Raw genomic sequence first — 21,766 nt, forward strand, 5'->3', positions numbered from 1 at the left:
GATTACGTCAGGTTGTCGATACGATGTTGATTAATGTTTGGGTAACAGCACCATGTCACTGCTTGGGCGCTGCTTAGTAGGTTGGTTTTCCCCCCAATCAACACTTGAGCCACTCGTTATTCTTGATGATCTCACGGTCACGCTCACCGTAGTCGATGAGGAGCTCCTCGCCCTCCTTGATGTTTCGTGCGGCGACGAAGAAGAGTCGGGGCAGACTGGCAACGGTGAGTACCTTTGGAATGAGGTTGGAATTCTTCTTCGAATGATTAACAAGTCTAGCGAAGGATCTTAGGAAGTATTTTTTGTCTTCACTATTGATAGCGGCATCGATATTTTCCTCCGTGCCGTCAATACAGTACCTTTTATTTTCATGCTTAAAGTAGAACATATAACATCCCTTTTTTTTATTTTTATTATATTTCCGTTCCCGTTCCATTGCCTCATTATGTGTGAGCAACTCACCAACGTATTCGAAGACAAAGTCAAATTTGTTCAAATCGCTAGCTGCGTAAATACACCTTCCCTTCACATCATCAAATATGATTTTGATACATGCGAACATATTCATTTTAATGTTTTCCTCATATATGATGTTTCTACTTTTTTCTTTTAAAAAAGAAAGAGGTATTGTATTCACTTCGTTTTTTCTGTCAACAAATAGATCGATTAATTGTTGCTTATTTAGCTTGTTTATGGTTCTGTCAAATTCGTACTTTTTGTAGTACTCCGTTTGTATGTTCTTAAGTCTCTTTAGCTTGGCGTCATTCACATTTTGTAGAAATTTATCCAGGAAGGATACATAATCCTTCAGCTTCATGATTTCTATTTCTTTGAGGTTTTCTCTCTTTACTCTCCTTATTCTTTTGAATTTGCGCCCCCCCTTTGTGGCATTCGCGCTTGAGTCTGATATCGTCTCAGAGGAACCCTCGGATAGACTGTCGGATGACCATTCTGGGGAACAACCCCGTTGCTGAGGCAGATGCGTATCGAACTTCCGATCACCCACTCCCTCCATGACGGGTGCGAACTCCAGCTGGAGATCCAAGGTGGGCCTCTCATCATCCTGAGAGGTCATCTCATAGCGCCTACAAAAGTGGGCGTATATTTTTTCCAAATTCATCTCCATGTCGTAGGTGTTATTTCTGAAGTGCATAGACAGGTTCCAGAGCAAGTCAGGAGAATAGGTAGATATGTTTGACAGCTTAAGACACTCTTTGTTCTTCATTAGGCAAATAAGTACTTGAAAAAGGTCGTCTTTTTTTAGTACCCTAATTTTATCATAGTCATCAGATGAGTTGTTAAATTTTATGTAGAGCGTGTCTCCTTCTTTTAGCGCTTTTACGCAGCTTGGATTTTTCCTATTGTGCGCATAAAATATGATTCCCTCTTCGGGTGGGTTGTTCTTTGTCGGGTCTGTCTTTATGGCATCCCTGTTTGATGAACTGATGGAGGTTCCTTCTGTTTGTTCTGCTTCTCCTTCTCCCTTTGGAATAATTTTTGTTAAGGTATTCTTCATTGTAATATTATTTTGTTCTCTTTCCCCCGCGTGGTTGTCACCGGGGTCGTACCCATTGGAGTGTTCCACCTTCTCTGTGTAGATGACATTTGTCTGAAAGTCGACTCCGTTTTTACCTCCTCCTATTTGCTTGCTAGCCCCTGTGGCGATATGCGTTTGGTACATCCTCGGGCGGTATTCCCCCTTGCACCTTCGCAGGTACATTTTAAACTCATCCAATATGTTCACCTCTTTACTGGTGTCGTCACTTGTTGGGGCGGACAAATTGTATGCATTCACGTCACTCTTAAAGCAGTTTTTCCTGTCATATAGGTAATCCTTCTTTTCGATAATATATATTTTGTAATTCCGTTTGTAGAATCCTTCAATTCGTTTAAAGTTCTTCGACAGACAATTCAAGTGCGACTTCTCCTTGTTCAGAATGCTTTTTAAAATTTTATTCAAGTAAGTCGTTTGTGTATCTATGTTGTGATCTCTTCCTTTTTTTATTTTTTCTCTTCCTTCTTTTTGATCAAACGGCTCCGATATTATCCTCTCTAATTCAGAGTTGTATTTGTCAACATTTTCTTGGTACACCTTCGTGTTGTGGGTTATAATTACAGGGTTCTTCTTCTCCTGCATGAATAGTACATTCGTTTTTATTTCTCTTTCGACCCTCTCCGGTTTTTTCTCTGGGGGGTCTATCACTACTACTGGAACGTTCGTCATTACATCCACGTCTTCTTCAATATCGAAACTGTGGAATTCTGTGCTCGACTCCCCTACGTTGACGGTTCGAACGTATGTCCTATTCTCCGATGGTAAGCGAGAATTGGTGAAGGTGTCATCTGCGTGGCCATCGGGGGGCTGCCTTCCCTTGGGTGAACGGACTTCCTTCCAGTTTCCATTGCGATATCTGCTTAGAGTACACGCTAAGTCACAGCTGATTAAACTTCCACAGGGGCCATTCCCCTTGTCATCCGCATTCTTGTCGTCACCCCGAAGTTCACAGCCCAAAGGTACCTCTTCCTTTTTCCGTTTATTCTCCACGTGGGAAGTTCCACGGTGCAGAGCGCAGAACGAATTACCCCTGGACGTGCTTCTACCGTCGTCATCAAGAGCGCGGTTCGTTTCGTTGCTGCTGCTTCTGTAGTAGAACCAGTTGCTCCTTTTACGCCTCTTCCCTGTCTGATTGCCGCAGATACTTAGGCTTTCCCTCTTATGGACATCGAAGACGGATTCGCTCCTTTCATTTGGGGAAAGCAGCAACAGTTCATCGTTTGAGATGTCCAATAAATTTTTGTCCTTCTCCTGATTGAACGTAAAAAAGGACCTCTTCTGTATTTTAATTAAATGGTTAATTTTTTCCCTCGTGGCGTCGTTGTCTATAAGGGAAAAGTGGCTGATGTTCTGCAGGAGATTTGCGTTAAAGGTGGGGTCACACGTTTCTTTTTTAAAACTGTTGGGATTGTTCAGGGTCCTCTGATCATAAGAGAAAACTCTGTTCCTATTGTGGTGGATGCCGCCATTTCTGTTTCCACTGGTGGTGTGGCTGTTGAAACTGAAGTGGTGGCTACTGATGGGGAATCCTTTACCTTTGATGAGATTTCTGTTTTCGGTTTTCTTCTTTTTCTCCGCTCTCTCAATTTTTATCTTCAAGCGATACCATTTTATTTCGTTTTTGGGGTAGAGGCCTTTTTCGAAAAGAGGATGTCCTCTCGCGATTCTGCCCTTAAACGCATCGAAAGAAGTTGTACTAAAAGCTACATCATTTTCACCGTTCGACTTGTTTTCCATCATGGCAATATTCTTAAGATCATTAAGGTACAAATATTTTATGTAGTCCTTGTCATATATGGTCAGTTCTTTGTTCACGTCCTTGTAGGTGTCTTTGCCCAGCTCAGGGAAGCTGCTAACCCCGTCGTTCTTCTCATCGTCATTTCGATTATACGCAGAGTTATAAATGGACGTGTACATATACACGTCGTCATCACATTTGTTAAGACTGCTTATTCCGTACCTTCCATTGATGTCTGAGCAGATGCTTAACTTCTGTCTTTTTATTTTCGACTTTTCGAATAAGAAGTGGAGGCTCCAGAAGTAGTACCGCTCGTAGATGAGAAGCGGAATTTTGTTGTCCTCCGACTTGTATATAGCCTGTCAGGAGGGAAAAAAAAAAATGTTCTTCAAAGAGATGAACGTGCGGGGGGGATTTCTACACAAGACGTGAAGAACGGGGTGATGATATTTTCCCCGAATGGGTTTCCGCTGTGCAGTTGATCAGTTCGCATCAACACCTACCGATATATCAACGGCAATGTTGCAGCTCTTGTCATCGAAGAGTAGGAAAATCCTGGAGAGCATTCCTCCTCCCTCTTCATCCTCCTTCTTGTTCTGCTTCACCGGATGTCTGCTCAAATCGGAGACGTACTTGGACAGATCTGAATACACGGGGATGTGAATAATGGAATCTAATTTTTCCTTTTCGATCCATATTACGGTGGCCGCATTTGTGAAGGTATTTTCGGAGGCGTTGCACTTGTTCCCGCTGCAGTTCTCATTGGTGTTCGTGTTCGTGTTCGCATTCGCATCCGCAAAGCTGTTCGACGTTGACGTTTGCATTTTCTTGGTGGTTTCCTGCCCGGTCTAATTATGCCCCAATTTTGCAGCGGTATGGAAAATAGGTCTGCGTATATGCATGCGCATGAATATATATATATGCACACTTATGTGCACTGCACGTATGTAAGTGCTATACACATATATCTTTGTGGCCCCCTTTCTTTTCTCACCAAGGAGTGGGGAAATCCCAAGCTGTGTAACTCTGCAGCATTGGGTAAAACCGAAAAGGTGTTCAGATCCAGGCAAATTAAAAAAAAAAAAACAGATTCTTTCTCGTTTTGTGTCAAAATGGTGCCTCGATCAGTGGTGTTTGTTCGTTCGAAAGTTCAAATCGGTATAAAAAATAAAGGGGGCAACAAAACGGGGAAAAAACAGTGTGGAAAAACCGAGGCAAATAAAAAAAAAAGGGAAAAATTCGTGAGCGGTGCGGAAAAATTTACAAAAGGCAGAAGTGGGCAAGGACTGGTGTTACGCGGCTGCTACGTGGCGGGCAACGGTGGGCACTAAAGGATACGCGAAAATCAGGGGATCCCTTGTGATGATACGCACCAACGCAGGTGATCAATATGAGAACATTTTTGAGAAATTTACCTACACTTTTCGGCCTCGTTCAAGGTTCAAAAATAAGCAATGAAAAAAACGGGGCGGCGCAGAAAAAATAATGAAAAAGGAAGGGGAAGAAGAAAAAGAAAAAGAAAAGGGTCTGGCAAAGGTGGTCATCCGAAATGGCAAATAAAGATACACACGAACAAAATTGCACAAAAATGAAGCTATGAAAAAATAGGATTTATATGAATCTGAAGCTGCAGAACGAGTGGCAAGACGCCGAAGCGGCAAAATAGTGAAAATTACCAGAGAACATACCAACTTTCTTAAATTAAAAAATGAAAAAACAGAAGAAATATATATCCTTCTGTATGCGTAATTTTGTACACGTTTTTTTTCTTCCTTTTTCCCCATTGGACATAGCTCATTTGGGGGGCAAAAAATTATCCCCCCTGCTGGTTATTCATGCATTTGCATATATAACATACACCTCAGCGCCTGCCTGCATTCGTGTATGCCGTATTTTCGATTTTAACAAATTGGTGAATAGAAGCGGACGGAACAAGTTCCACACAGGGGAAATGATTACAGAATTTAGTTGACAGAGATACCAAGTTAATTTCTTTTTTACCTATACGTTGTTTTTCACTTTTTCATATGCTGCAATGCAAATTGAAACATCCTGCAGTGCATGCATTTAATTTTAAATTAAAAAAGGCAAAACGGAAAAAAATAATTTCACACACATGGGACATCCTTTCGCCAAACTGGGAACAACTTGACGTGAAGAAAAAGGTTAGCAATTATCTTTATTTAATTTTTGTACATTTTACCTTATTTCCTGCCAAATGTATGACAATAGGCAACTGCAAATAAAAGTTGGGTTTCCCTTTTGTGTTTGTTTTGGAAAAGTTTTCCATAGGAGGGCGTGGTAAAGCAACGAAGCGTGACTGCCGTTGGCGCTAAAAATGCACCCCCCCTCATCAATATATTGCCAAGGGGTCAACAATTTTTCTTGGTGAACGAGGCAAATTTCCATGCCGTGTTGATCAAAGGGCATGTTTGATTAATTGCCAAATTTGGAACTATGCCCACTGTGTACATTTCAGTTGTCGCCACATGAGTTTGTGTGATTATCGATAAAAGGATAAAAAAATAAATTGAAAAAAATGTACATTTAAGACTATTTGTTTACCCACTTTTACAGTGTTGAAAATGTGGGGGATGGGAACAAATAGAGTACATACAGACATTTGCATCACTCGGTCAATTTATACACAGAAGTGTAATTGTTCACTCCCTCTGAGTTGTTTTTCCATTTTGTGGCCATTCACCTTTTACCCTCCTCTTCCCCTTTTAGGAAAACCAAATGAATGAAACGCTTTCAGTATGCGGGAAAGAAAAAGCCCAAAAACGGTGTTTCTCCCTTTGCGGAAAATGATGTAGTTTTATTATCTTTAAAAGTAAAATTCTCCACATTCGTAATTATGCGCAGAACCATTTTTAAGTATTTACATTTAGCCCTTCTTTGTACATTTCGAACGGGGTGTTTTACTCATGTGCCAGCTGTTTGCCAATTGTTTATGGTGTACACCGTTTGGATTGCTACTTTATGGCAGAGCGGATGAAAACGGAGCGCAGCAAAGTTTCCCTCCTTTTTGCAAAACCGTTCGGTGAATTCACACTTTTACATGTGCGTACTAATCCCCATGTGGACTTACGCGACGCGGCAAGTAAACCTTCCTGTGTTTCCCACTCGGAGTGGATGAACAGTGTTGCATAAAATAAAAAAAGTGTGTACTTTTTGGTAGCAATTTTGTCCCCATTTCAGGAGTACGTATATGTTGAGAAAATTTCACCCTTACAAAGGAAGTGACATGGGGAAGGTATTTAAAAAGAAGTTGCATGCGGGGTGTTGCCATGTGTATCATTTTGATCGTTCTTTAATGGGTCTTGTAAAAGTACCCCACATATTTTTTAAGAATATATTTTCTGACACAACAGATCAGTAGCGCTTACACGTTTTTGCAACTATGTTGTGTCATGTGGTTTTAACTTGCAAGCTACGGGACGAAGTATCAAAATACGTGCTCGCAGAAAATGAGGGCAGATGGAGCGCACATATGCTGATCCGATGGAATTGCTTTTTTTTTATAGATGTGTCGATGAGCACCGCTACAGCATAACTCCGATGTTGAACGCGCCACATGCAGCACACTCAATTTTGTTACCCACTGGAAGGCACCAATCACAACACATGCAAGAATTGCACATTAACGAATGCATACAAATTTATGTAAAAGGGTTATAGCACAGTTCGCGCTATGTTTTGTTCTGCAGTGTGCCAGTAAAAAAAAATTATTCAGTCACGTTTATACACGAATGGTTCTATTTTTTTTCTGTTCAATTAAAGCTGCGCAATTTGGATCGGGTTGGCTGCCGTGCAGATGATGGCACATAAATGCAATAGTAAAAATAGGAGGCGATATATGGCGTAATAAAGTTATGCATTCTTTTAAATTCTCTTTGCAGAAATGGCAAATTTAAAAGGGCCTTCTTTTGTTTGCCCTTGTAACGAAAAAAGCGAAATTACGCGCTTCTTAAAATGGATAAAATTTGTTACCCCACTTCGTTCTCAGTAAAACGTAAAAAAACTGTTTCATTGTGACAACATGTGAACTTTCCAACTACGCATTAATAGCAAAGTGATAAGCAATTAAGTAGCTTTTTTTTTTTTTTTTTTTTTTTTTTTGCTGTTCATGTTGTTCAGGCGAATTTTTACCTTTTTAACCAAAATGTCAGTGTTGTTAAAAAGCTAAAGGCTAGAACAAAAAAAAAAAAAAAAAAAAATTCACGCCAAAATGTGAGATAAAGCGATTTCAGAAATTAAAAAATGGCTTGATGGGATTTGCCCCCGCCCCCCGGGGGCTTTTGTACATTAGCATATTTGTTACGTGTACATTTTGTATAGAAGAACAACTTACTATACTAGTAGTAGGTATATTTATTATATGCGTTAATTTTACGCCTATACCAAAATGACCTTAGAGTCGTACAAGGCCATATAACATAGCCATTTGGCAAGAAGCAGTGTACAATTGTACAGCATAACCGTCAGTTTATGCTATATTAAATATATACCGCACTCCTCATTCCGTGTTTGTTTTCTTTGCGCGAAAATATATTAGTCGGAAAAATTAATAACTCTAGTTATTTTTAGCCGATTTGTTATGTTCATTTTGGATGGAAGCAATTTTTGCTCCTTTCGTGAAGCTATTTTTTAGGCTTTTACGTTTTTTAAAGAAGAAAAAATTCTTTTCTCTTGTTCGTGTTTATTACTATTGTGTTGGCATTTGGCTTCACCGCTTGGGCCTTCTCATGAAGAAGCGTTTTGACCTCTGCATTTGTATTTGTGCTTTCATATGTGAGCTTGCAGTTAAAGTGTACAAATATACGTTTATGTTTACATGTATATGTTTCCCGTGTACCTTTGCGCCGTTCAACTGTGGCCATTACCCAACTACAGTATATAATTTCCTCCCCGTGTTATGCATATAATTAAGTAATACAGTGGTATAAATTCTATACCTTGCCCCTATAACTTTGTGTGCCGTTATAATACACATACACACAGGCGAATAGGTAAAATATACTCATTCCCTGTATGTAGTTTTTTCAGTAAATATTGGAAAAAAAAATTTTTAAACAGATCATCATGTATTAGTAAAAAATAAAAGGAGTACATAACTTTTTGTTAAGACCCATTTGTGCGACTTTCTAATGAGAAAAATATTTGCATGAAAAGAAAAGGGTTTTTTGTATTCTTTGCCTTTTTTGCAGTTTCCGCACTTTTGCATCTGCTCTTTAAGAGTTCACACATGTGCCTTCGTTGCGCGCATGTTGTTCCCGCTTGTGTTATTTTACCTTCATATGCCTAGACGTACATAAATGTATTTACGTTTTTGTGACCCGTCCGGATTCGTCATAAATTTTTTTTAGTGCATGTTTCCGTCGTGACCTCCCTGCCTTGTACCGATTAGCCAATTGGCAAAAATTACGTACCTCGCTGTACTACTTCTTACAGTGGAAGCTCGTACCTGTACAGCACGTCCACTCGTACATGAAAGTTATTTTCTTCACGAATGTATTCCTTAGCAACGCATGCCGAGGTGCTAATTATTTATGTAAGTGCACACAGAACCGTGGAACATGTCCCGTTTTCTCATTTCCCCTAACGGTTTAGCACCCATTTGAGCTGAATTAACCGAACGTGGTATGGTCGCACATGCGTAAACTTCGTGTGCCCATGTACACCACATGTATATATGTTCTTTTTTGCGCAAAATAACGCCCCTGGTTATTCCGCTTTTGAATTTATCGTGGGAGTTACCTTGCAGTTGTGTTTGTCTGTGTTCGCTTTTGCGTCTTTGCATCGCCGAATCCGCTGCACCTTTGTGTGCGTGTATATTCCAGCCAATTTGTAACAGTAAACAGAATTACGAATCGTAATTCATATTAGTCCGTGTGTACAGTGGTACCCTGTGGCATTCTACTTTGCCAGATGGATATACATACCTACGTACAGGGACACATATATATATGCTAATGCAACCGTTTTACTTTTGAACTTTTTTAATTTTTTCAGTTCGATACCCCCATTTGGTGTGTCCAATTTGTTAAAGCTTCCTTGAACTTTTTAATTCATGTTCCATTTGTGCTTATCCGCCTGGAATATAGTGGAAGGAATAATTTGTTTTAATGCTTTGTGGGGAAGAGTTGCCTATGTGGTAAGTGCATTAAAAGTGATGCCCAAGCATTGGCGGCTACATGCGTTTACGCTTAGTTGTCGCTGATTTGAAATGATCGAGAAGTAGGATCGACGCCGCAGAGTTGCATTTGTTTTTGCTTTCCCCGTTATTGGTTTACCCACTTTTGGTTACCCCCTATTTGTACTTCCCCGCCGTTTTCTGTGTTCCCCATATTTTGCGGAGCAGGTGGAGACGTAGATCAACTGCTGATTCGCTGGAGAGTAAGAAAATCCGTGGCACACACAGAGTGTAGTGTGTCTTCATCTAGATGCATATTCACCTAACGGACGTTCAGCATTTTTGCGAACATATGCCACTGGTCTATGTTATGTACATATGAATGTAGTAATGTATGAATGAATATATGGAATGTGTGTGTACCTGTGCGCCGCGGAGAATTTTTAATTAGAGATCGGTCGAGAGGCGAATCTGCAGCATCTTGTGCATATGTACATATATGTGAATATATATACGCGTAAGTACAGGGTACGCGTTGTAACTCGCCGTTGTGCGTCCGAGCAAATTCTTTCAAGTAATACATTTTTGTTTTAAACCGTTTAATAAAACATTCCACTGCGTGAGTAATACGTGGACGCATTTTCGTTTTTATGCTGCTCCGTTGTGTTCTGTTCTGTTCTGTTGTATTTTTTTTTTTTTTTTTTTTTTAAATTTTGTTTAGAATTTTCCAGTGCGCATATGTCACGTGTATGTGAATATATGGGCCCCCAATTTTAGTATTTTGCACTGCGCCTTTCGCTTGTACGTTTTTGTCGTTCAAACGGAGGGCGCAGATAAAAGGGTGAAGGAAAAATCCGCCTTAGGAGTTAGCAGCGTGTGCGCGTATATGTGCACACACGTGTATGTTTGCACATCTTTTCCGAAGCGTTGTAAAAATATTAGGAGGAAGGATCACGAAGCGTTATTTCCCCCACCTTGTGAGAGCATTTCGCGTATTTGAAGGTATAGAACAGTTCGGGAAGTCTTCTTCTGTGCGATTGTATGGTATGCATAGGTGCAGCACGCCCGCGTTGTGATATATGCACGTGTATTGAGCAGTAAGGTAGCATCAACATCGCAGCGGTAACTGCAGAGCGGTCCACCTACTTAGCAGTGAACTTTTCGTAGCGGCCAAGTCGACGAAGCAGCCTGCGTGTCCCCTGCGCGCACACCATGGGGAACCTGCTAAACAGTCTAATTTTCCGGCCACACCCGCCCAGCTACTCGAAGAACCGACAGGATCTTCACTTTTTCGAAACGAAACATGGAAGTAAGATATGCGGGATTTTTATTGACAACAAGGCGGACACAACGGTTCTCTTTAGTCACGCGAATGCAGAAGATATAGGAGACGTAATTCGTTTTTATCAGTACCGATTGAGGCAGTTAGGGTTGAACTTGTTTGCGTATGACTATAGCGGGTATGGGCACAGTTCTGGGCACCCCACGGAAGCGCATGTATACAATGATGTAGAGGCAGCATATGATTATTTAGTAAAGGAGTTACGTATTCCAAAGCATAGTATAATAGCATATGGAAGGAGTCTAGGTTCAGCAGCATCTGTTCATATAGCAACAAAGAGAAATTTGCTGGGTCTAATTCTTCAAGCTCCTTTGGCATCCATACATAGGGTTAAGCTGAAAGTAAAATTTACCCTACCGTATGATAGCTTTTGCAATATTGATAAGGTACACATGATAAAGTGCCCCATTTTATTTATCCATGGGACGAAGGATAAGCTTCTTTCCTACCATGGTACGGAAGAAATGCTTCGAAGGACAAATGTGAATACGTATTTTATGTTCATAGAAGGAGGGGGGCATAACAATTTGGACAGCTCCTATGGAAATCTGGTTCATGCAGCTTTGGTAACTTTCCTTTATGTGCTGAAAAATAATATCCGAGAAAATGTGAACAGTGTATATGACATATCAAATGTGAACATGATGAAATTGAGGAATATGTTCATTTCGAATAATACAAAGAACATGAAGGAGAAGGTGAAAGAGAAGAACAGGAAGGGAGGAGAGGACAATGGAATGGTGACTACTTCGACGGGAAGTGTAAATGGGGTACACACTGATAGGAATAAAGCTACAGGCAGTCATGAGGTACTAAATTCGTTTATGAGTAATATGGAAAGGTGGTATACGGATGAGAGCATATTTAGGGTTTATACGAAGGAATCGGGTTATGATTCTTCTCAGAGTCTTAGCAGCGTTTTAGGATCTGCCGAGAGTACAGTGAGGCACATACCGGATAATACGTTTTACGAGAGTGACACGAATATTAGCATTGAGGACCTTTGTCGGTTAACTGGTGGGAAGAACAACATAGGTAGGAGTAAATTCAATAAGGGTATGGACAGTGGTAGTTCGTCCAGCTCGTTGATCAAGCAGGGAAGGACGGATCGAACTGACCGTACTGCTGTTAATCATCGGAGCGGACGCCGGGAAGTTAGCAGAGAACGTTACCCAGATGGTAGACGAATCGACAGTAAAGATGGCAAGGACGGGAGCCGCATGAAGGTGTGCTCAAGTTACGTGTACAACCCTGCGAGGAGGGAAAATATGTCACCCTCCAGTATGAACCAGAGTCCAAGTTATAACAGCCGCAGTAATGTGCACGTGGGTAGCGAAAAGGAGTCGATGCAACGAATCAATGGGAGCAGCATGAATGGTGGTAGCTCATCGGAAGGAATGAACTCTAGAAGATCGAGGGAGAGTAGAAATGTGTACACCGTGGATAGGGTGCCCAAGTTTTCCCAGGATATGAAGAATGCGGGCTCCCCCGTGGGTGAAGGGGGAAGCCATACACACAGCGATGGGCGATGGAATAACGAAAGGGAACAGGCAATGAGGGCGCATAGAAATGGAGGGCAATACTCAGGCGAATCAAGAAGAGGTGTTGGAGCATGTATCAGCCCAAGTAAGGAGAGCCTAGCGAGTGTCTCCTCCATTGGTAGCAAAATCAGCAGTGTGAACAGCGGACCCTCTAAGGGGGATAGGGGAAAAGTAATAATTGAATGTAGAAGGAATATGGAGGGTAATTCTACTGAGCAGGGGAGGAGCGTTATCAAAGGTGGATGTAGCACGAGCGAACTTCTCTGCACGAAGCCAGATTACAAAAAAGGAGGAAACAACATACGAAAAGAAATGAGGAACAAAATAACCGACATGAATAGCCACAAGTTTAACAGCTACAATGACTTCATCTACGGAAATCAGGAAAACAAAGGGGGTGATTGCCCCAACCAGGTTATGGAGCCTGTACAGAGGGAAGTGTCTTCAGCGAGCAGCAGCACATTGAATAACCTGAATTCGTTGTTTGCCTATTGATCCGTTTGGAGTGGGGAGGTCCGGCACACCACCCCATGTGTGTGGTGGGGCATATGTGAATGGTAAGCAGTAGGGAAGACCAGTTGCAATAATACGCATGTGAATATATTTTCCCCATTTGGAGCATGTCAGATGGTGCAACGCGGGGCGATTTGTCTGCAGTTGGAGGGAGAACCGAGGGCGCCTCTTTCCCCTTTTATTTTTTTTTAGTAGGCGGTTTGGGGGGGCCATACCAGTTCATGTGTGTGCCACGATGAATCCGAAGGTGACAACCAACGAAGAAAGGCTGAAATAGAAACATGAACTTAAACGTTGGATAGAGTTGTTAGTAGGAATTGTGCTCCCTCTTTGCACCAATGGCAGGCCATCTTGTTTTTGCAGTAATTGGATGAATGCACAGTAGGGAGAGTAACGAGTGAAGCGGCGTGAAGTTCCTTCGGCTAGTTGTATTAATGTCATACGTTTGAATCCCATGAAAGGTGCGCGACTAGGAAGTAGCTATGATGGAATATATGGAATGGTAGTTTATGGCGAGTGGGCCACCCAACGGCCTTTCAATCTTAGCACATCTGCCGGTATACAATTGAACGTCCGTGAGTTTGTTTCTCATCCGTTATTAAAGGATTACCCCTATGGTACATTTGTGGATAATGCTATGTATCTCTCACGTGGGAGATATGAATTTTTTTTTTTGAACACACGTGCGTTGGTGCATTAGCGCATCCGTGCATGCGTTGATATGTGACTTCCCCTGCCCGATTTAATTGGGCACGCGTCCCGACATCCTTACGAAGCTTCCTTCCGTTTCATTTTATTTCATTGTCCTTTTTTTTGTTGTTAAATCCCCTTTTTAAGTGATAGAAAGTATCACCCATTTAGCAACTCCGTGGTGCCCGCTTTTGTTTGTCCCGAAAAAATGAGCACCCATGGAAAAGAAGCGTCGTTTGTGGCATATCTGCCTACGCCGTGGACGCAACACATTAATAGTTCACTTGGAAGTTGCAGGTGCGCCAAGATGTGTTTATGCTTTCATGCGTATTTACCTCTTTTTGTTCCGCACCGATTTTCACCAAAACAAACTTTAAAATGAAAACTTAGCTTTAAACAAACATGTATTATACAAGATCGTCTCTTGTGGACATTTTTTTTTTATCGTCCATGATGTAGCCGTTTGGGAGGTTTTCCTCGATGGACGGGGGGAGCTTCAATAGGTAAACTGCCCTCATCCTTTCACCCCTGCGCAGAGACTGTCGTAGATGATGATCATCCCTTTGAACTGATCGCGTTTCTCTGGATGGAAAACATGTCGGCGCGTTTATTCTTTGCCACATTAGCTTGTAAGTTCACTAAATGGGGATCCACATATTTTTGAGGTTCACTCTCAGCATGGACCACTGGCAGGTTTCCACAGTTTAGGTTTGCGCAAGAGGGGAGAATTACCACCTGCCGCGGTGTGTCGTCCGTGATGTATCGCCCATGATGATAAGTTCCTTCCTTGAAGGGTTAATCAAATGGGGAGGAAAAAAAGGCTTACTTCTTTTCTCAATGCCGATGAAAAGATGAAGAAAAAAAATTGTTACAAGGCGCCTCCATTTTGGTAGTACATTTTGTATGTAAGTCCGATAGATGTTCCTTTTGCCCATCCACGTGGGTCATTTTTTTTTGACTCCGGGACCCTTCGGCAACCCCGTTTCAAATTGCCCATGGAAGGGCACCCTCCCCTAACTGTTACGCAGTACAACGGTTGGAGATTTTAAAAATTTTTTTTTTTTTTTTTTTTTTTTTTGCGAAGTTGTTCGTTCAGCATAGAGCTCCCATTTCGAGTGCGAAAGGCGTGGTGGTCCCCCTTCTTTGGGCTCTTTGGGGAATCTCCGAAACGGCTTTTTATTTTCTCTGGTTCCGCTGACGGATGAACATTTTGGCCTTTCTCGAAACGGGTTTTAAAATGCTGCAAGGAAGTAGAGAAAATTAGTAAGCCATTAGGCCATGAGTAAGAAGAGGAAAGGGCTTCCTAAAGTAGCCACCTTTTTTGTGAGGGAAATTTGTTTTCCACTTAGCCTCGAGAATTACCTTAGAAGCGATATAATTTGAGTATTTTTTTTTTTGTTTCTTCGTCTGAGCAGTTTAGCAGACCTCTATGTTACGGCGAAGAGGTGTAGAGTGTAGCCGAACTGGTCAAGTGGAACAGAACATGCGTCGTTCAGTGATGCTTGGGGCTGTTCCTCCGTACGCTCCTCTGTTCGAAAGGGCGTATATACCCCTCGTGTGAGGTCAATTTTGTGGAAACGCTATAGGACACGATGAATGTGAACAGCAGGAAGTTGCAGGTAAAATGTGGGGCTACCCACCTGTTGTAGCTGCGAATTTGCTATGTTTATGTGCGTATATAGGAAAGTTGCATATCACATGTGCGTCACATGGTCGTCACATCGTTGTTGCACCGTTGTTGTACCGTTTTCCCCCCCCGCAGGTGAAGAACAAGAACGCGGCGGAGGTGCAGATAACCGCGGAGCAGCTGATAAACGAGGCACTGGACCTGGAGGAAGTGGAGCAGAAGGTGAACTACAACCTGATCGACGAGGATGAGTTAAACGAATATAAGATAAGTAAGAGAAAGGAATATGAGGACAAAATAAGGAAGAGAAGGTACCTCATCAGTACGTATATAAAGTACGCCCTGTGGGAGGTGAAGCAGAAAGACATTCGAAGAGCAAGGTCCATTTTTGAGAGGGCATTAAATATAGACTACACGAATATAAATTTATGGTTAAAATATATAGAAGTAGAATTGTTAAATAAAAATATAAACAGCGCAAGGAATTTGTTCGAAAGAGCAGTTCTGTTGCTACCTATGGAAAATATCTTCTGGAAGAAGTATGCCCATTTGGAGGAAATCCTGAACAATTTTGTGAACTGTAGAAATATATACGAAAGATGGGTAAAGTGGAAAATAGACGAAACGGCATTTCTGTGTTATATAAATTTTGAGGAAAGATGTAGGGAAATTGATAAGTGTAGAAACATTTTCGAGAGACTTATTGTAACGTTACCTAAGATGGAATGTTTTTACAGATTTATTAAATTTGAGAGGAAGTATAAAAACGTGGATAGAGCTCGGGCATGTTTCGAAAAGTGCATCGAATTATTACCTCCCTCATTTTTGGATGAACATTTTTATATTCATTTTTGCAATTTTGAAGAAGAAAATAATGAATATGAAAGGTGCAGAAAAATTTATATTGAGGCACTTAAAATATTGCCAAAAAGTAAGAGTGAATTTTTGTACAAAAGCTTTTTGCAATTTCAGAAAAAGTATGCTGATAAGGACGAACTGGACGAGACGTTGATGATTAAGGAGAGGATTACTTACGAGGAGGAGATTAAAAAAAATCCTTCCGACTATGACACCTGGTTTAATTACATCAAATTGGAAGAGTCGAATATAAATTTAATGAATAAGGACAAGTGTGTTGTCCGAATTAGGGAGCTATACGAAAGAGCCATTAGTGTTATCCCACCTGTGGCAAATAAAAAGTTTTGGAAAAGATATATTTACCTGTGGATTAATTATGCCATCTTTGAGGAACTGCATGCGGAAAATGTGCAGAGAGCTAGAGATGTGTACAGAAATGTGTTGAAAATTCTGAAGAAGCAGAATTTCACCTTTAAAAAAATTTACCTACTTTATGCTAATTTCGAACTCCGGCAGATGGACATTCCAAAAGTTCGATCCATTTTTAACCGCGCTATAGAAAGTGTTAAGAAGGAGGAGATCTTCGAGGAGTACTGCGAGATGGAACTTCGTCTAGGCAATATTAAGGAGTGCCGCGATATTTACGCCAAGTACGTCGAGGCCTTCCCCTTTAACTCGAAGGTAAGTGTGGGGCACATTGTTGAGGGGGCTGATTGTAGTGTTGACGAAGCGGAGCGTAGTTGTTCCCATTGTGCAGTTTTAACCGATGCTGCCACATGCCCCTTCCATCCACTCCTTTTCCTTGCAGGCCTGGATCTCCATGATCAACTTCGAGCTGTCCCTGGACGAGGTGGAGCGGGCTCGGCAAATCGCAGAAATTGCCATCCACTTGGACGACATGAAGCTCCCCGAGCTGGTAGGCCAAAATGTGCCCAGTAAATTTTGCACCCTCATTTGCTGTAAAATTGTGTCGTTCCGTTGGGTAATCCGACCCTATTACTTGTTACATTTCCCCCATATTGTGTCTCCTTTTTTCCCATTTCCGCCCAGATCTGGAAAAACTACATCGATTTAGAAATAAACCTGCAGGAGTACGAAAATGCGAGGAAGTTGTATGAACGGCTTTTAAATATAACCCAGCATTATAAGGTACAGTTTTCATGTCGAGGGGAGGGTGTATCTGCGTTGTATGGCGGTAACGTCGCTACTATATACTTCAGCGAATTTATCACCACCACTGCGGATAACTCATCGGTTTCACTCCACTGCAGGTCTACAAGAGCTACGCGGAGTTCCAGTACATCTACTTCGACGATATCGCCAAGTGCAGAGAAATTCTGGAAAACGGAATCGAGTTTTGCAAGAAGAATGAGCTTGTCAATGAAAGGTGCATTTTGCTGAACTTCCTCTACGAAATTGAAAAAGACTACGGGGATAAGGACGTTATAGATAAAACGCAGAAACGGTTACCCAAGAAAGTCAAGAAGAGAAAAATCATTAAGAAGGATGACGATGAAGTAGTGGAGGAGTTCATCACGTATGTTTTCCCGGACGACGGCAACCAGTCACAGGTGAGGGGGCAGGTCATTCGATCTTCAGCACGGGGACCCTTTCCGCATGACACATGTGTTGCGATTACTACTTGGTGACTTTTATGATCTTTTTTGTGTCACCTTTGTACCATTTGCCTTTCTTCTTTTTGTAGAACATGAAGATATTTCAGAAGGCCCTCGAGTGGAAGAAGAAAATGGAGGAAGAGCGGGCGCGGGAAGCGAAGAAGCAGAAGAAGAAAGAAGGCGCAGATGAAGATGACGACGATGATGACAATGACGGAGCCGAGGAGAACGACGAAGGGAAGAGTGACACTGAGTAGGACCACCCGCAGTGACACTGTAAATACCCGAAAGACGATACGAAAAAAGGGAGGGCACTTTCGTAAATGCATGCGTTATGATGCAGAGCTGACTAAACGTAGTAAACACCCCCCGTAAATTAGTTTCCCGACAAGTATATACCAAACTGAATGAGTGAGGTAAGTGCTTTGAAAAAGCATCCTCACCACTCAGTAATTATTTTTAACGAGTATGATATTATTTTTTTTTGTACCTTTTGTAATTTTTTTTCTACATTTTGGGGGAAATGCTCACTATTATTTGTCTCCCCAACGGTTTGCATTTTTCTTTTAAAAGGCGAAAAGGTTAAAAAGAAAAATGAAAGCCCATTTCAGGGTTCAGAGTTATGAATACCCATGATGGGAAGAGTTATGATTTTTTTTTTTTCCTCCTCTACCTGTATGTTCATACATTTTTTGTGGTGAGCTGAGTACTACATCCGTACTCTTCACTAACCAAATGAATTATGAGATGTTAACGTTAAATGAATATTCGCGTTTGAAGAATTTAAAAGTACTTAATACACACCATTTTGATTTACACCACTTGGTGATCCAACTCGTTTCAGTTTTATGGCAAAAATGGCCAATCACTGCCCATTGAGGTAGCTATTTTTTTTTTTTTTTTAAATGGGAAAAAAAAAAAAAAAAAAAAAAAACAAGAAACAAAAGAGATCATAAGTCATAGTCATGCTTTTGTAAAAGGCCTCGGAAGAATTATCTTTTTTTTTTTTTTTAACCCAATGGTGATTACCCCAAGGTGGGTTGTTTCATCGGTGTGTGTTACTATCCTTTGAGTGGTCCGAATGATACGTGTGTGTTCATGTTTAGCAAAGCTGCCACATATGCCAATGGGTATGCGCAAGAATGGGATGTGTTTACGGCAGCGTTAAGGGTTAGTAAATAGGGAATTGCCCCACATGGGTGGTTATATTTTGTTCGGTCACGGCCCTTTCACAGTTTGGTTTTTTATTGCTTTTACTTTTTTACGCAAATTGGAGTAAAAGGGTTGTCTTTTGCGGAAACTGCCACCTCGGAAAATGCAAAATGTTGTGCGGACAGGAGGGGTTGACCAAAATGCCATTTAATGGCACGCACTCCAATGTGCGAATGTACACATGGCAGACGGGAGTGCGTACCTGCACTTCAAATTATGGGGGCATCGATAGGGCGTAACCCGTCGACAGGTATAAAAGGCGCGAATATGTAAAAAGGATTAAACTTGCCTCTACCCTTTTATGCTCGTGTTGAATTGTGTAGACATGTAAATGGTACACTTGCTGAGGTACATCAAATGCATGCGAGAAATGTGCCCTTGAGAATGCGCGCATATATGAACGCACATAGGGATGACTTAGTGGCGCATACCTCCAAAGGGAGGTTCCCTATTTTATGCTCTTTACCATATTTTGCGGCAACCGCTTCGACAGAATTGGAAAAAAAAAAAATTGTGCGTATTATACGGACATTACCAGCAGCACAGATTTGCTCTCAAATTTTTTTTTTAAATTCCTGTGCGTTAGCAAAATGGAGCGAAAGACCCACGGTGCATCCCGAGATGCGTCCGTTCATGGAAAAAGAGTACGTTATGTTATGCGTTGGGGTTAAAGTGGATATGTAATTCGCAACACGGGGTGGCCAAAATTGGGAGAGGGGGTTCTTTTCTTCGAATGAACGGTGCATGCACATGCGGTCGTACATATATATATAAACGTTCGTTAGCACGTTAATATCCGCGCTTGTGAACCCCCCGAAGAGCTGCTGCACTCTTCACCTCTGCGAGACACTGCCCGTTCATCAAGGAATTTAAACTTTATTTTAAGCTGACCTTATAAACACCATTGTTTTGCGAGGGTAGCAGAAAAAAATGGAGTTGCATAAGCAATTGAGTTTCCTGTGGTTTGTTTCGTTTGCTTTTCCTTTTTTTCCATTTACCATGTCCGGCTGGAAGGTGAAAATCGGCTTACAAGAATTTGCACCCATTTGTGGGTTAAATTGGTGGAGAAATGGGCCCCTTTGGGGTAGCACTCCGACGGTTCAACAGGAAGGTACATTTTTGGGTATGAAAAAATCAGGGTGGGGACATCTACGGAAGGTTCACCCGTCCATGTGTTGGAAAGCACGTCTGTTCAGGGGCACACGTAATTAATACGTACGTACGTATGAACCGCCTAACCGGGTATTGTGTTGACCGCCCCACTCCTCTTCGGGTGTTTCTTAATGGGGGTAATAATTTCACCCTCTTGCGGCATACGCCTAGTAAATGCGCACAAACGAGAGGTGAACAGTTAGCAAAAAGGATTTTGCAAATGCGCGTTGGTCATCCTGTGGTGGCCAAACAATGTCGCAGTGGACACAAAAAGCATGTACACATGCAGGCAACAATGGGAGTGTTTAATAAATCCCTCGTAACGAAATGGCTAACTTTTAGGGCATCACAAGATGTGCAACCGAAAGGGCGAACTTACGGGCAAGGGGTGTACTTGCAATAATTTTCGTGTCATTTTGTACGTTTGTGTTTTCTTAGTCGATTAACACCCTCAGAGAATATGTGATCATTTGTAAAAAAAAACAATAGGTGACAGGAAGAGAGGGAGAAATAATAAGAAAACGAAAAAGTAAGCTAAAAGGTGAAAAAAAAAAAAAAAAAAGAGCCTTTGGCACGCCCACCCCCGGGAACGTGAACGCATACACACCAGCCATATGCCCATCTGCGTAAAAAGAGGAAGGTAGCAGAATTTAAGAAAAAAAAAAAGGAACGAATGTTATATATTTTTTTGTGTTCAAGTTCAAAACTGAGCATCACGCACCATGTAGATATATGATGAATCGATTGGAGAAGAAATTGGCATCTGCGCGTCAGCGAGTATGTGCATACGACCCAGGGCCCATGTGTGAGTTAATTTTAATTTCCCGTAAGCACGTGCATGTACAGGCATACGCATAAATGGTATATATAAACGCATATATAAATGTAGGTACAAATGTATTACAAATGTATTTGTATAATGTATGTATAAATGTATATATAAATATATATATGAATGAATGCACTATATATATTCGCTCATGGGGCACATTTCAGATCGAAGGTAAAGAGTGAAGGTCAATGGCTTAGTGCATGATAAGGATGAACACTTTTAAAAAGGGGCGATAAATTTTTTCAACTAAAAGGTGAAAAAAAAAGTGTTATTTTGGGGTGAACATTTTAATTGGACTTTTTTTTTGGCACGTTTTACCATTTCTTGGCAATTTCACGTTCTCTTGCACTTTTTTCGCTTATTTTTTTTTTTCACGTCCTTTGGCAATTTTTCGCTTTTTTTTTTTTTTTCACGTCCTTTTGTATATTTCCGCATTCTTCTCGCGTCCTTTCGAATTTGATAGCTTTTCTTCGCATTTTTTTATGTGTGTTTTTATTTCTTTTTACTTTTACTAAGATACCCTCACACATAAGTAAAAGTGAAGTACGTCCAATTCGTGAAAAACCAATAGAGCGCAAACACGCCCATCGTTAGTGTGTTTGCGTCCGTTCCTCGTGCCTTTCGCACGTATCCCATTATTATGTGATTCTCCCCGTTTGTTTAAGTTGCCTTACATTTGTTTTTACAGCAGTGTATGTCAATTTTTGAGAAATGTGAGAAAAGAGAAAAGAGAAAAAAGAAAAAGGACAAATAGAAAAAGAAGAAGGTGAAAGAGGAACACCTGGATAGATACATATCCAAGCGTGTCACATTTCGCCCGTCACACATAACGTGCAACGTGTAACCTGTGCTTTTTTTTTTTTTTTTTTTTTTTTAAACACTCTCTTCCTGCTTCTTTTTTCCCTTTTTTTGTATTTCCTGTTTGCGTAACGTAAACTTCGCCTTCGAAAGTTT

The 21,766-nt window shown here is 41.2% G+C and overlaps 3 protein-coding genes across 3 annotated transcripts; 2 read left to right on the top strand and 1 right to left on the bottom strand.

Annotated features, from left to right (window-relative positions):
- Positions 1 to 97: 97 nt before the first annotated feature.
- Positions 98 to 4,117, bottom strand: PCOAH_00006110 (Uncharacterized protein; the record flags this gene model as incomplete). Its single annotated transcript, XM_020057422.1, has 2 exons — positions 98 to 3,652; positions 3,797 to 4,117. 2 exons carry the CDS (start codon positions 4,115 to 4,117, stop codon positions 98 to 100), a joined length of 3,876 nt encoding a protein of 1,291 aa, XP_019912971.1.
- Positions 4,118 to 10,641: 6,524 nt separating this feature from the next.
- Positions 10,642 to 12,807, top strand: PCOAH_00006120 (Alpha/beta hydrolase; the record flags this gene model as incomplete). The annotated part of the gene is made up of 1 exon (XM_020057423.1): positions 10,642 to 12,807. The coding sequence occupies one exon, from the start codon at positions 10,642 to 10,644 to the stop codon at positions 12,805 to 12,807; it is 2,166 nt and encodes a 721-aa protein (XP_019912925.1).
- A 2,300-nt stretch (positions 12,808 to 15,107) lies between these two features.
- Positions 15,108 to 17,873, top strand: PCOAH_00006130 (Uncharacterized protein; the record flags this gene model as incomplete). The annotated part of the gene is made up of 6 exons (XM_020057424.1): positions 15,108 to 15,134; positions 15,278 to 16,681; positions 16,809 to 16,916; positions 17,051 to 17,149; positions 17,272 to 17,571; positions 17,706 to 17,873. The coding sequence occupies 6 exons, from the start codon at positions 15,108 to 15,110 to the stop codon at positions 17,871 to 17,873; spliced, it is 2,106 nt and encodes a 701-aa protein (XP_019912851.1).
- Between the last annotated feature and the right edge of the window lie 3,893 nt (positions 17,874 to 21,766).

This window comes from Plasmodium coatneyi, chromosome 3, assembly GCF_001680005.1.
Source record: "Plasmodium coatneyi strain Hackeri chromosome 3, complete sequence".
Lineage (NCBI taxonomy): Eukaryota > Apicomplexa > Aconoidasida > Haemosporida > Plasmodiidae > Plasmodium > Plasmodium coatneyi.